Source organism: Arvicanthis niloticus, chromosome 18, assembly GCF_011762505.2.
Source record: "Arvicanthis niloticus isolate mArvNil1 chromosome 18, mArvNil1.pat.X, whole genome shotgun sequence".
Taxonomy (NCBI): Eukaryota; Metazoa; Chordata; class Mammalia; order Rodentia; family Muridae; genus Arvicanthis; species Arvicanthis niloticus.
Genome location: NC_047675.1, coordinates 8599494 through 8613931, shown reverse-complemented (window position 1 = coordinate 8613931; position 14438 = coordinate 8599494). Strand labels below are relative to the sequence as shown.

The window sequence follows — 14438 nt, the reverse complement described above, 5'->3', positions numbered from 1 at the left end:
TGTTGATTCCAAGGAAAATGGGTTGAAAGAGAGTCTAGAGAAGCCCCAGGGTCAAGAGTGTCTTCACTTGTCATAATAAAAATGTCCAATATGTAACTGTAAACTAATGAATATTCTAGAAAGAGTGTGTTCTCACTTACTTTTTTGGTCTGGGGTGATTTGGCACCTGTTCCCAGAGGTTCACGATGGCCGCTTTCTCTAGCTCCTCTAGGTTTCCCATGTCTCCTCGGCCTGATTCTGTGCACAGTACAACATCGAGCAGTGACTCTCATGACAGCGAAGAGAACTACGTTCCCATGAACCCAAATCTGTCCAACGAAGATCCGGTACGTGCAGGCCTCGTGTTCATTTCTGTACCTGAGCTGCCCTTAGAAAACAGTTTAGCTTAACATGTTCGTATTGTCTATGCATGTTTACCCTCACATCTCTCTTCTTATACTTGAAAAAATGATGAAAGACCATGTTTTAAAGGGATGCGTTCTTAAATCCTGTCAAAATCTAATACCAGCTATGGTCAAATTGTTCTGTCTGTACAGTTGTAAACTAGGGAAAAACATGAAGGTTTTCATTACAGCTTTCCATAGCTGTAATAAATTCCTGAAACAATCAACTTATAAAGAGAGAAGGTTTATTTGACTTGGAGTGTTAGGAGTGTCTGTGATTGTCAGTTGTGTCGCTCTGGGCCTGTGGTGACACATGGCTGTGGCTGTGGCACTGCAAAGCTACTGGCCTTGTGACCTGTAGTGAAATGAGAAAAGGAACCCAAGTCTCACGCCCTCTTCAGGACAGGACTCTGGTGACATAAATGAAGACCCCACCTCTTGAAGAATTCATCGTGTCTCAGTGTGCCATTGTGACCATCAAGCCCTCCCATCATAACCTCTGAAGGACATTTCACACCCATATGCATGGGTTCACAGTCATTTCCCAGCTAAGCTTCATTAATTATAGTATCTGTCAGGAAAATCCACAGACAGTGTGTTACAATAAAATCCTCCAGGCTCAGGTTTTGACAGGCTTCTGGAAGAATTTTCATATGCAGGACTCTGATAATCTTCCAGTTAAACGAAAGGGAAGACTAGAAAGACATTACATTCAGAGGTCAAGCTGAGGAAATGAGATTAAGAATTTTACATACCTGTGACATTAAAGCAGGAAAGTACTTTGGCTTGCTTGATAATGCTCAAAGAAATATAAGGTGATGAATTTTTAAAATTCCATATAAGCAAAACTGGCTGATATTGGGGCTAGAGAGATGGCCCAGAGTTGAGAGTACTTGCTACTCTTACAGAGCACTGGAGTCTGGTTCCCAGCACCTGCTTCAGAGGGTTCGAGGTAGCACCTCTTCTCTCAGGGCATCTGGTAACTTCTGCAAGTCCCTGCACACACGTGCACATCCGCATACAGACACATGCGTACATACTTAATTGTTTCTAATGACCCAAGGGGAAAATAGCTGTATGCCAGGCACAACTGAAAAGCCAGCTGTCCCCTTTCCAGCTTCCCATGCTGCCAGCTGCCAAGACTCAGTGACCCTCACAGCCCTGCGTTAGAAAAGGATGTGATTGTTAAACAAGGTTCATCAGAACTCTTTACTCTTGGATGGAATGCCATGGAAATTCACAGGACCTAACATGCTTTTGGATTTATTAAATCAGTGTAATCAAAATCAATACTCTTAGAAAGTTAGGACAGATTCATACCACTTCTGATTTGTGTATAAAGGTCAAGTCATACGTCATCAAGAAAACTCTTACCAGTAGCCTCACCTTGAATCCAGTACTACTGCCATACTGTTCCTAGGTAATAACAAAGGCATCACTCCCTTTTCTATATTTCTTAAGAATTTAGACATCCCAGCACTATTGTTTTATTTTGTTACTTGATATACAGAATATATAGAACAAGTCTCTGAATCCTAGAGTTTCTCTAGAGACTGTCTGGGGACACTGGGTGAAAGGCTGACGTAGAGACAAGCTGCTCCTCGCTGACCTGGAGCCAGAGCCGGTGGCTTCCTTCTAGAAGCTGAGTTTCAGCCCTACGTTAAGATGGAAAAGAAGCCCAGCTCTGCTGGTACTTAGTCAGAGGTCAGTGTGGAGTGCAGACAAATTCTCTAGAAGAACAGCTGGCTGGAGTTAACTGTGCAGGTCCTAGGGATTTATGCCTCACTTTTATGGCTTAATACTACTGTAAAAACTGTCCCAGCAGGGGCAAGGTAGGCTGTGAGTGTGTTTGCATTGGTCACCTTTAGACACAGAGTGTTACCCTCACCCCAAGCTGAGAGTGAAAGATGGTGTCCTTCAAAGGACAAAAAGATTGTGACTGTATATTTCAGGGTTCCTTTCTCATAACCTAGGAAAGGGGAAGGGGGCCAGCCATTTTACTTGGGCATCCAGATGTTCCTGAATTCTTGTGAGCTCTGCCATTGGTCTGAAAGTTCTTGCCAAAGTCTGTTTCTGTTTCTCCTTGTCAAGCTTGTGTGTTCCTACTTGTTAGCGCTGCCCTCTGTCTTCCTGGTAGAGGGAACGAACGGGATCAGATTAAGAGAAAGCAGAGAAGTTACTGGAAAGACCGGAGTCATGGTCCACATCCTTTAGTTAGTGTTCTCTGAACTCATTCTTCTCTAAATACCTAAAAATTAAATGTGGATCTTTAATTCTTTATTAAATTTTTAATGCAATATATTTTGGTCATATTCTTTCCCTTCCCACTTCCCTTTGAAAGCAAGAAGTATGAGGATCCCTCACTACAGAAATGTAGCTGAGTACATACATACATGGTTTTCTTTTGTTTTGCTTTGTTTTGAGATAGGATGTTGCAGTTGTAGCCCAGGACAGTCTTGATCTTGTAATTCTCCTTTATCAGCTTCCTGGGTACCAGAATTACAAGTGTACCTTCACACCCAGACCTGTGTGGTTTTAAGAATGTATGTCAGAGCTTTTACAGCCGTCCATGACTCGATGTCTAAGCCTTTTTATTATTACTCTTTTCATAATTCTCTCTCTCTCTCTCTCTCTCTCTCTCTCTCTCTCTCTGTGTGTGTGTGTGTGTGTGTGTGTGTGTGTGTGTGTCTTGGTTAGGGTTTCCATTGCTGTGAAGAGACACCATGAGCATAGCAACTCTTTTTTTTTTTTTTTTTCAAGACAGGGTTTTTCTGTGTAGTCCTGGCTGTCCTGGAACTCACTCTGTAGACCAGGCTGGCCTCGAACTCAGAAATTCACCTGCCTCTGCCTCCCAAGTGCTGGGATTAAAGGCGTGCACCACCACCGCCCGGCTGAGCATAGCAACTCTTATAAAGGAAAACACTCAATTGGGGCTGGCTTACAGTTCAGAGATTTAGTTCATTATCATCATGGTGGGAAGCATGGCAGCATGCAGGCAGGCAGGCATGGTGCCTAGAAGGAGATGAGCGTTCTGCTTCTGAATGGCAGGCAGCAGAAGTGAATGTCTGAGCCAGAGGCAGACTTGAGCTTCAGAGATGTGAAAGAGACCTCAGAGTGGCACACCTATTCCAACAAGGCCACCTCCTAATGGTGCTACTCCATGTGGGCCAATGGGGACCATTTTTTTTTTTTCAGACCTTCACCGTCTATGTCTGTGTCTGTGTCTGTGAAGTGTTGCCTGCATAAGCATGAGTAAGGAGTCATTTACTTGAGCAAGGGACACTTAGCAGTGGCTGACTACCCCACTGAGAAGCAGGACTGCCTCCCACTGCAGCTGTCAACTGCCAGGCTCTCCTCAGGCTGAGGATTAGCTTAACTGAATTCAACGTCAGAGCCCAGGAGTTCAAGACCATTTTTGGACAACATAGTGGCCCTCCCCATCCCCCAGGGGAAAGAAGAGGGGGTGGGAGAAGAGAGTGTCTCCTGAATGTCTGCCCACTGTTTGCTGTTCTGTTTTCAGAATCTCTTTGGCGGCAGCAGCCTTGATGGAGGGAACAGCCCTATGATCAAACCCAAAGGAGATAAACAAGTGGAGTACCTGGATTTAGACCTGGATTCTGGGAAGTCCACGCCGCCACGGAAGGTAAGTGAGCCCATGGGCTGTAGGTAGGCCAAGCTCACTTTGAGGGACCGTGTTCTTTGGGGAAGTTTTGGGGGCCTGATTATTTAAATTTAGTGACTGTTGTTTCCTAAGTCACAAGCAACAGAATCGTGAAGACTGATAGATTTGTTTCTCCCTCTGTAGAGGTGAGTCGGTTGTACAGTTTCTACTCACCATGGTCAGTGCTTTTGCTGTCTTTAGAATGAGGAAAATATGGCTTGGCTGCGTGGAGTAGCCCCACCTTCAATCCCAGCACTGGGGAGGCAGAGGGAGGCAGATCTCTGAGTTTGAGGGCAGCCTGGTCTACAGATTGAAATCCAGAGTAGTCAGAGCTACAGAGGAATTCTCTGTAAAAATAAAGGAAAGGAAAATACCATTCATGGCTGTTTTGTCTTGAATTTTAATTTCTATTAAACCTACCAGTTATACAGTTTCATCATAATTCTTTGTTTTTGGTGTTTATTTTTTAATGTTTAACCTATATGTGGGTATATGCTCATGAGTTCACCATCCCTCAGAGACCAGAAGAGAGTGTTAGCTCCCAGGACCTTGTGTGACAGGTGGTTGTGAGCAATTTGAGTGCTAGGAACCAATTCAGTTCCTCTGTAGAGCAGTGTTGAGCCTTACCGCCGAGCCTCCCCCAGCTCTGGATCACCAGACTTACATTATTTAAGTCCTATTTTCTTATGTTTTCTTCTGTGTTAATCCTTCACTTACCATTTCCTCTTGGAGCTCGGGTTTTCTGCAGCACATCATGTTGGAGTCCCTGTAATGAAGGCCTCCTGGTAGTGAATTCTTTTCAGGTTGTGTGTAACTGAAGTCTCTTTATTTTAGAAACAGGCTTTGTTGAGATCACAGTTCTTCCCCCCCCTCATAACATAATTAGATAATTTTCAATATAATAGGAATTTTGAAAATTAAGTTTGAAAAAAATTGAAAGATTTGCTTACAGAAGATGTCATTATTTGTACAGAGAAAAGTTCACTGCAGTCATGTTAATGTGACATGGTCCTCCACCAGAATAAGAAAAGCTCTTCCCGGGTTGAAAATGGCCGCAGTCATACTGTCAGGGTAGTTGAGCAACTGAGATCAGTTCTTGACTGAGCCTTTTTACCACATAGGGACCCTCTGTCACTGTCCAGTCTCTTGTTCTGTCACATGTACCCTTTGAACACTTCCTATCTGCTTTCTGGCTGCTTTTCTGCTGTTTCCTGCTGAATTTACACTTTTATGAGAGTGTGTGTAGACATAGATGTCTTTTCACTAATTTGAATGGAAGTTGTGCTATTCACATACACACATTCACACATACATACATACTCACACACCACACAGATACATACATATACATGCTTTCACAAACATACACGTATTTACATACACATGCATACATACTCACCCACAGAGACCACCACAGACTTACACACACATGCACACACATACACACACATGTATGCATACTCACACACAGACACATCACACAGATATATACACATACATGCTTTCACACACATACACACAGACTTAAACACACATGCCACATATACACACACATGCACATGTGCACACATTAACACACATGCTATCACTCTGCATACATATTCCTTCTCTGCTTCTTTTTAATTACCCGCCAGTTACACATACAGTACTCCTACTGTTTCTACATCTTTGTGTTTTTCTTTCTATGAGCTATGTATCTATGTTCTATGTATCTGTTTAATTTTGGATAGTTTTCAGCTCTTTTACCAAATTTACTAATTCTCCTTTCTTTTTGTTGAAGTTTGTTTTGGTTTTGTTGTTGTTATTTTATATTTATCTCTAGGATGACATGCTGTTTGACTCCTTTAACTGGCATTACTCTCTTTGTGTTCCTTGTGTGTTTAAAGCCTTTTCTGGCTTACCCTTTAACACTGTTCACACACTTCATAATGCTGACACAGTAATTTCAGAATTTGTGTGTACTGTTTCTGTTAGCCCATACTCTTTATGGCTTGTCCCCTTATGTGTTTATACATTTTTATTACAAACTCATGGTTGAACTTGGAGGACTTGAATTTAAGACCTGTTGAGATTACTACTCTAGGCTCACACTGGCTTCCTTCAAGCCTATCAGGAGCCTTGTTTCCACATCCTACCTTCCCTTCCTCCCCCACCACCGCACCGCACCGCACCGCACCGCACCGCACCGTCTCTCCACATTTATGGTGCCCTTTGCTATATAGAGCGTGGCCCATCCCCCACACATCTTAGGAACGTCCTTGCTGTCTAGGAGTCCTACAGAGCATTGCCCACCATGCTGCTTTGGTTACTGTGTATCAAGTTGCAGGTTACGAAAAAGAGGGGAAAGCTTTGTAGTTGTTTTTTTGTTTTTTTGTTTTTTTTTTCCACTCAAATATAACTTTGCCAAAAGCATGTTTTTGTTTTTGTTTTTTTAAGATTTTATTTTATATATGTGCATACATTGTCACTTTCTTCAGACACACCAGAAGAGGGCATCAGATCCCATTATAGATAGTTGTGAGAGACCATGTGGTTGCTGGGAACTGAACTCAGGACATCTGGAAGAGCAATTAATCAATGCTCTTAACCTCTGAACCATCTCTCCAGACCCCAAAAGTACTTTTCCTTGCACAAAGAGTAAAGAGCTGTTTGGTGCTGATCCAGGCCAGGAAAAAAAAAAAAAAAAAAATCAAGCATAAGCTAAAGAGAGTGTGGGGCTCAGTGTGTTAGATGAACTAGATTTCCTATGGATTCATCTGTGATGGCAGGATTAGTTTGAATGATTCTATATAGTTTTAAAAGTAAAAGAAATCAGTGTCAAGTTAGGGAGTGGACAGACAATACCATTAATCTGAGGTAATGCCATTTGTGTGTATGTGTAATTCCAGGATTACATGTCTGTTCATCTACTGTTGCTTGTTTGTTTTTGAGACAGGGATTCATTATGTAACCTGGCTGGTCGAGAACCCTCTACATAGAGCAGGCTGGCCTTGAACTCTAACTTAGAGATCTACCTACCTACTTGTGCCTCCCAAGTGCTGACATTAAAGATGTGCACCACCACACCTACATATGTATCTATTTCAAATCTTGGGTTTCACTCAAACCACCCTCACAGATGGCCCCCTTGGGGTATTTCCTTGTGTTTTTAGCAAAAGAACAGTGGTTCTGGCAGCAGCATGGCAGATGAGAGGGTGGATTACGTCGTGGTGGACCAACAGAAGACTCTGGCCCTGAAGAGTACCAGGGAAGCTTGGACGGATGGAAGGCAGTCCACAGAGTCAGAGACGCCCACCAAGAGTGTGAAGTGAAGACACAGCGTCGCCACTGCCAACAGACGAGACCTGGGTGGAAAGACAGACATCAAGTGAAGATGCTTCTGCTCTCTCAGTTGAACCTCAAGCCAGTGGAGCAGAGAAAAGGACCTCTCACACATGTTCAAGCAAATTAGGTTGTGAATGGTGCTGTGTGGTATTGGATTGGTAACGTGTAAATAACCTGGGGAAATAGTGTTTTAGCTCCCAGAGAATCGTCTGTCCCTAGTTAACACACCTGTAGTATTACTATACTGATGCACTTTTCATTTAAAACCTTGGTTTGGGTCTTCCCGATCTACCTTAACAGATTTTCCTTGGGAGGTCTTTTTGTCTCGTCACACTACTCTATATAACAATACTAAGTAAAATGAGCTACTTTTAATTCTGGAAACTTCAGTCAAAGCTACAGGGCTAACACCATTAAAACGAGAAGTAGGTTGACAAATTCTCTTTTCCCTTGAAGGTGGCAGCCATTAGCTTAAGCTGTAGAATGTAGTTGGACTTGTCCTTCTTTGTTTTCCATAAATTCTGGGGATAATGTATATACTGGGTCAGGCCCAGTTCTCTGACTCATGTACACCTAGGTTTTAATAGTAGGACTTTGTTATTTTTTGTTAATTACAGTGTTTTGGGTTCATTGTGTGAAGGTTCTGCTGGGTAGGATCTTGCACCTTTAGAAGACTGCCTCTTAGTTACACTAATTAAGCCCACATATCATCCACACCAGGGATTGATGATCTGTTCTTATTCCTGTTCATGTGTATTAAACATTATTTGCAAAAGGCAGATTATATGACTGACTAATCAGGTACGTTCAGGGCACTGATGTGCTAATACAGTGGTTGGATCAGACAAAGCGATTCAGTTAGGTGTTTGTTAATCCTAATTTGGTTTAGAATTAATGAGACAGTTGGCATTCACTGTCAGTTGCAGCAATATACTGTGATTATGAATGAATTAGACAGGAGTTCAAGATTACTATTCTTAGAAATGACTCCTGACACCGTAGTGCCCTTCCTATGGTTTTCTTTCTTAATATTCTTCTTGGCCTTATATTTAAATCCCTATGCAATTAATGTTTTATATCTGCATTTTAAAAAAGAAATGTCATTTTAAGTGATTCTTGTATGTAGCGAGTACCTATTGCTTTTGTGAGTAAATGAATTAAGAATTTTGTACTGTGATTTGTACTCACTGCCCCAATTCCCCGACTGTTAGAGCCTTGCCATGCTGTGAACCATTGTAGTGGTGACCACCATTCCAGCCAGATCTCTGAGTCACAGAGGAATGGAGTCTCTTACCTGCAGCGTGACATCATCTGGTGTGGACATTCAGGCTTTGAATCAGTGTCACTGCAATTACACGTGTCCGTCTCTTACCTGAAGCGTGACATCATCTGGTGTGGACATTCAGGCTTTGAATCAGTGTCACTGCAATTACACGTGTCCGTCTAGCTTTGCCACGTCACTTGAGAAGCAGCTAGCACTTTCCATTGTTCACCCAAGTAAGGACAGTGTCTCTGCATTGATCTGAGACTCACTGGTGGCTTGAGGAGGGGACAACCAGAACAGAGTATCTTCAGCTGAGGCTTGTCTCTCTCCGTTCAGACCTCTCACCTGTTGCCTGAGTACACAATGCACCCTGCTTTCTGGCCCACTGGCCACTGTACTGTGCCTAATCCATGTTCTCTGCTTGCTTTTCCAGTCAGTCCACAAGCTGTGCTCATAACTCGATGAAATGTAGAATAGTAACATTAGATGCTTTTAAATGTTTGCTTCTTTTTAAACAAAAACTAAAACCCAGAACTGAATTTTGAGGTGGATTTTTAAATAAAAAAAAACTGTTTGAGTTTGGTGTGTGGGCTTTGTTACTTTTTTTTTCTTTTAATGTACTTACTTTTTTAAGCAAGCAACAAGTGTCAAGAAAATACGTACTGGGGCTGGAGAAATGGGTCAGTGATTAAAAACACCGCTGCTTGTAAAAAAGACAGAGTTTCAATTTGAGCATCAACATAGCAGCTTCGACCATCCATAATTCTAGTTCCAGGAATCTGACCCCTCTTCCAGCCTCCATAAACTCACTGCACACACATGCACAGACATGCATGCAGGTGACAATGCATGCCTGCATTCAATATACAAACATACATGCTATTGAAACACCCATATACATTTCAAAAAGTAAGTTTTAAAAAATGTCATTACATATGTATTCTTTTTGAACATGACATGTAGAGAGCAAGGGAGATTGCCCAGTGGTTAGAGACCAGGTTCTAATACCAAGAAACTACGTGGTAGATTATAGCTGTCCATATCTCAAATTCTAAGGGACCCAAATGCCCTCTTTTGACTTCCTTTGGCACTAGGCATGCATGGTGATACAAAATAAATAATAAATAAATAAATAAGGAGACATGAGGCTCTATCCCTGAGTATCTGAATATAATCACACACATTACTGGTAGCCCAGAGATGCTCACAACTTTAAATTTTTGCATGTTTTGCAACAAAACTACCAAATGAAAGCCAAAATCCTTGACATGTACCTGAACTCTCAAAACATGTGACACGTAAAATATAGAGGGTCTTAGGTGAGAAATGAATGTCATTTTAGATTTCAGACACAGTGGCACATGATTAGTCCAGAAGCATAAAATCTTTCTTTAAAGCTGCTTCTTAGGGTGTCTTTACAATGTAACTTATGAGACAGTTTCATTGCTGCAAAGAAACACCATTTCCATAGCAACTCTTATAAGGAACAACATTTAGTTGGGGTTAGCTTACAGTTCAGAGGTTCAGTCTATTATCATCATGGCCGGAGGTGTGGCAGCATCCAGGCAGACATGGTGCTGGGAGAGCTGAGAGTTCTGCCTCTTGATCAGAAGGCAGCCTCAGAAGAAGACTCTTCTGCCCTAGGTGGAGCTTAAGCATAGGACATCAAGGCCAGCCACCACTGTGACTCACTTCTTCCAACAAGGCCACACCTCCTAATAGTGCCACTCCCTGGGCCAAGCATGTTCAAACCGCCATACCCAGTAGAGTGCTTGCTGAGCATGTGCAACCCTTGGGTTTGCTCACCAGCTCTGCATAAATAGGGCAAATGGGCTTTAGTAGTACAAATGTTAGCTCAGCACCCGAGGTGGAGGCAGGAGCATCATTCAAGGCCAGCTCACACTACATGGAAACCCTGTCTCAAAACCGTTTTTCCCGGGGCTGCAGACAGAGATGGCTTGAATCCAGAAGATTGGGATTCAAGTCCCAGCACCTACATATCGACACACAGCCATCTGTAACTTCAGTCCTGGGGGAATCCAAGAGCTTGTGACCTTCCAAAGGCACTGCATGGTAGCACAGACAGACATGCAAACAAAACACCCACATATATAAAGATGGGGTTTAAATCTTCCTGTCAGGCCTCAAAGCAGTTAAGAATATTTTTGTATTTCTCCATAACCTTTCATAAACGACTGCTTTTGTAGATAGATAGAGCTCTAATTTGCAGAAATATTATTACGCTGAATTATCTAAGACTTGAAGGGCTTAGTGGCAGACCATAAATTTAGCAAGCTGGGTCCAATCCGCAGCTTTAAAACATGAAAAAAAAAATTGTATTAGGAAGGCCACTTGCTGTACACAGATAAGACATATTAAACATTGTATTAATAATTTAACTTATGAGACAGCTACCTGTAGAGCAGACTTTCCCAAGCCTCTTCAACACCAGACTCTTTAAAATATTTATGTTACTCAAATACTTAGAGCCAGAAAAAATTCATCTTTTTTCACTAGAGTATCATCTAAATTATTTCTGGAGAACAAGAATGTTTAAGTTTTGACAAAAACTCAAGAACTAGTTTATTTCCAAGCTTAGGGCTTTTTTTTTTTTTTTTGTACCATTAAGGAATGTTTTGTTTCTACAAATATAATTGCAAATATAAGTTAAAACATGAGTATCTTGAGATAGACCGGGTGGCACTCGTCTGCAGTCTCAGCACTAGAAGATAGATGCAGGAGACTCAGTAGTTCATGGCTATTTCAGTGGTTAAGCACTTGATCTTGTAGAGAGAGGCACTGGGTTGGGATCCCAGCACCCACATGGTGTCTCATAACCATCCATAGCTCTGGTTCCAGGGAACCTGAGGCCTGACCGCAGGCACCAGGCATGCAGGTGGCATATGCACATACATGTAGGCAAAACAAATACATGCATAAATAAATCTTTTTAAAAACCAAAGAACTAAATGTGTGTGACTGTGTGTATGAATATGTATATATATATGTATGTATGTATATATATATATATATGTCTATATGTATATATATTGTGTGTATGTATATATGTATATATGTGTGTTTGTGTATACATATATATACATATATACACAATATATATATACACAATATATATACACATATATACATATATACATACACATATATACATATTCATACACACATATAGTACACACATATACACACACATACACACACATATATATCCCCTAAAAATTTCCTGAGACTTTTTAGAGGTAGCTAAGATTACGTAGCAAAGCCTAGTCAAAGATAAGCTACAATAAGAGAATTGTTTTTCTCTCATTTAATGCTGTCTTGCTTTTATCCCTTATTTTACAAAGCTGTAAGATCTTACAAAGGTTTGAATGTCAAAGCATCGTTCTGCTTTCAAAACTGAACAAGCAGATATGAAGCTGTTTAATCCACAGAAGGCATCAGTCAATAAGTTGCCAAAACCATTTTTATCTGCATTCTATACATATCTACTATAAGAATGTTAATAGAATTCTCTATAAAGATTATTATGAGTGGGTCTCTGTTACATATACACATGTATACAAGTATGTGCACATATATATACACATATATTCATAAATATGTGTGTATAGCATTGTATTCGACCACGGAGTAATTTGATACAGAAATACTGCTATAATTGCACATTGAAGTCCGAATTTTTATTTTTTGAGGCAGTGTCTTTCTATGAAGCCCTGGCTGATCTGGGCTCACTCTATACAGGCCAGATTGGCCTCAAACTCACAGAGATCCACCTGTCTCTGCCTCTCGTGCTGAGATTAAAGGTGCCTGCCACCATGTCCAGCAAGTGTTTGCTTTTCTTTGTTGTTTTTTTGTTTTGAGGAACTTCTTGAAGCAGGCTACACTATGTCACCCAGGCTAGCCACTAACACATGCTCCACCTGAATGGTTCTCAGTTTTGAGGGACTCTAAACCAGTGTATCTCACTGGTGAGTTTCCATTGACTAAACCCTACCTGAGTTTGAGTGAGAGGTCTGAGTGGATGTGGTTATGCTACCTACCTAAGACTAAAGGGCTTGTTGGTGGCTCTTCTTCTTGCCCTGCTGAGTTTCAGTGTCAGCTCTTCTGACTAGCCCCTTGGTTTAAAAAGTGATAATGGTTTCTTACCACTTACCAAATCAGGTTGCAGTGCTGATTTGGGGGCACTGTATTAAGCAGTGTGCTGTAAAAATGCTCCCCAACAATCCCTGATTGGTTAATAAAAAAAACTGAAGCCTATGACTGAACAGAGAGGCTAGGAAGGAGGGACTTGTGATCAAGTGAGGAGTCTCATAAAGATCAAGAGGAGAGAGGAGAAGGTCGCCATGAGACAGAATGGACCATGAGGTCAAAAGAAGCCCACACTGAGGACACACATGCAGCAGAGCCAGACTCAGCTGGCAAGTCGTGGGGCATTTATCTGGTCATTAATAGCTTGGCCCGGTTATAAAAGTCTCAGAACCTGTGCCGTCTCGGCTTTTAGCTTATTAATAAAGCCTGGTGTTTCTGTGTTGTTGACTTGGGAGCTAAATGGGAAAGAGTGGGGCAGAAAACCTCCAATAAAAATATTCCAGTAGTCCCCTTTGGGACATTTGAAGAGACCAAGAGGGAGGATAGATCAGGCAGGAAAAACAAAAGCCTTAACAGTCAACATCCTCATCACTATAACAAACCTGTAACTAACAAACATCTATCAACCACCATGAAGAAAATAAGGAGACTTGATATCTCTTTGCTTAACTGCTAATCTAGCCTCTTTCTTGAATATTTTCTTGTAGACTTCAGAAACTGCATAGATTAAAAAAACAAAACCCAACAACAACAACAAAAAACCCAACAACAACAACAACAACAACAACAAAATGGCCAGGTGGATAAATGTGTGCCTGACTACCCAAGTTTGATCCGGGACCTAACCCCAACAAAGCTGTCCTCTGACCACCACAGGTGTGCTGTGGCATTTAAGCAATAAACACACACACACACACACACACACACACACACCCCAAATATGAAAAGATTAGACAAACCGCGTTTCTAGCTAGCTTTCTTTGCAACAAGGTCATGCGCTGTCTTTCCACAAGTTAGATTTGTTTCCAACAGTCTGTTCCATAGATAGAGCAATCACTGCCAACCAACGTAAGGTGATGCAGCCAACAGCTGCTCTGGAGATAAGCTGGTGCACAGCTGCAGCCAACAGCTGCTCTGGAGATAAGCTGGTGCACAGCTGCAGCCAACAGCTGCTTTGGAGGGAAGATAGTGTGCACAGCTGCAGCCAACAGCTGCTTTGGAGGGAAGATAGTGTGCACAGCTGCAGCCAACAGCTGCTTTGGTGGCTCCCTGCATCTTAATGAGAGACCAACCAATGGTGCAATGGTTCCCCAACCCAGATACCTAATTGTCCCCATGCATAACATTCAGGTTATGACTGTTCTGACAACTAAATAGCTTACGAACATGCCCTGTAGTGTGTTTCCCTTAGATTTTTTTTTTTTAATGGTATATATTGATAAGCTTAATTCTTGAGAGACTCCAGTTGATCAAGGTTTCATTTCGGGGTAGTCATTTTTGTCCTTTTATTCCAAACCCCTGAGTTTTCCTATAACGCATTGTTGCTGGGCTTTTGTTGTTGATGGTGGTGATGGGTGTTGTTGTTGTTTTGAAATGTGGTCTTACTGTGTGGCCCTTATTGGCCTGCAACTTATTACATAGACCAGACTATTCATGAACTCAGGAAGATCTGCTTGCCTCTGCCTCCTGAGTGCTGGGA

General features: G+C 41.8%; 1 protein-coding gene across 3 annotated transcripts in view; it reads left to right on the top strand.

Annotated features, from left to right (window-relative positions):
* Positions 1-9209, top strand: part of Gab1 (GRB2 associated binding protein 1) — a 108434-nt gene extending 99225 nt beyond the window's left edge. For all 3 annotated transcript variants that reach the window (XM_034522542.2, XM_034522543.2, XM_076915448.1), the window contains 3 exons: positions 203-326; positions 3904-4026; positions 7197-9209. In XM_034522542.2, the coding sequence (XP_034378433.1) occupies positions 203-326; positions 3904-4026; positions 7197-7355 (406 nt within the window). In that variant the 3' untranslated portion in view covers positions 7356-9209. The remainder of the gene's footprint in view (positions 1-202; positions 327-3903; positions 4027-7196) is intronic.
* The last annotated feature ends 5229 nt before the right edge of the window (positions 9210-14438 follow it).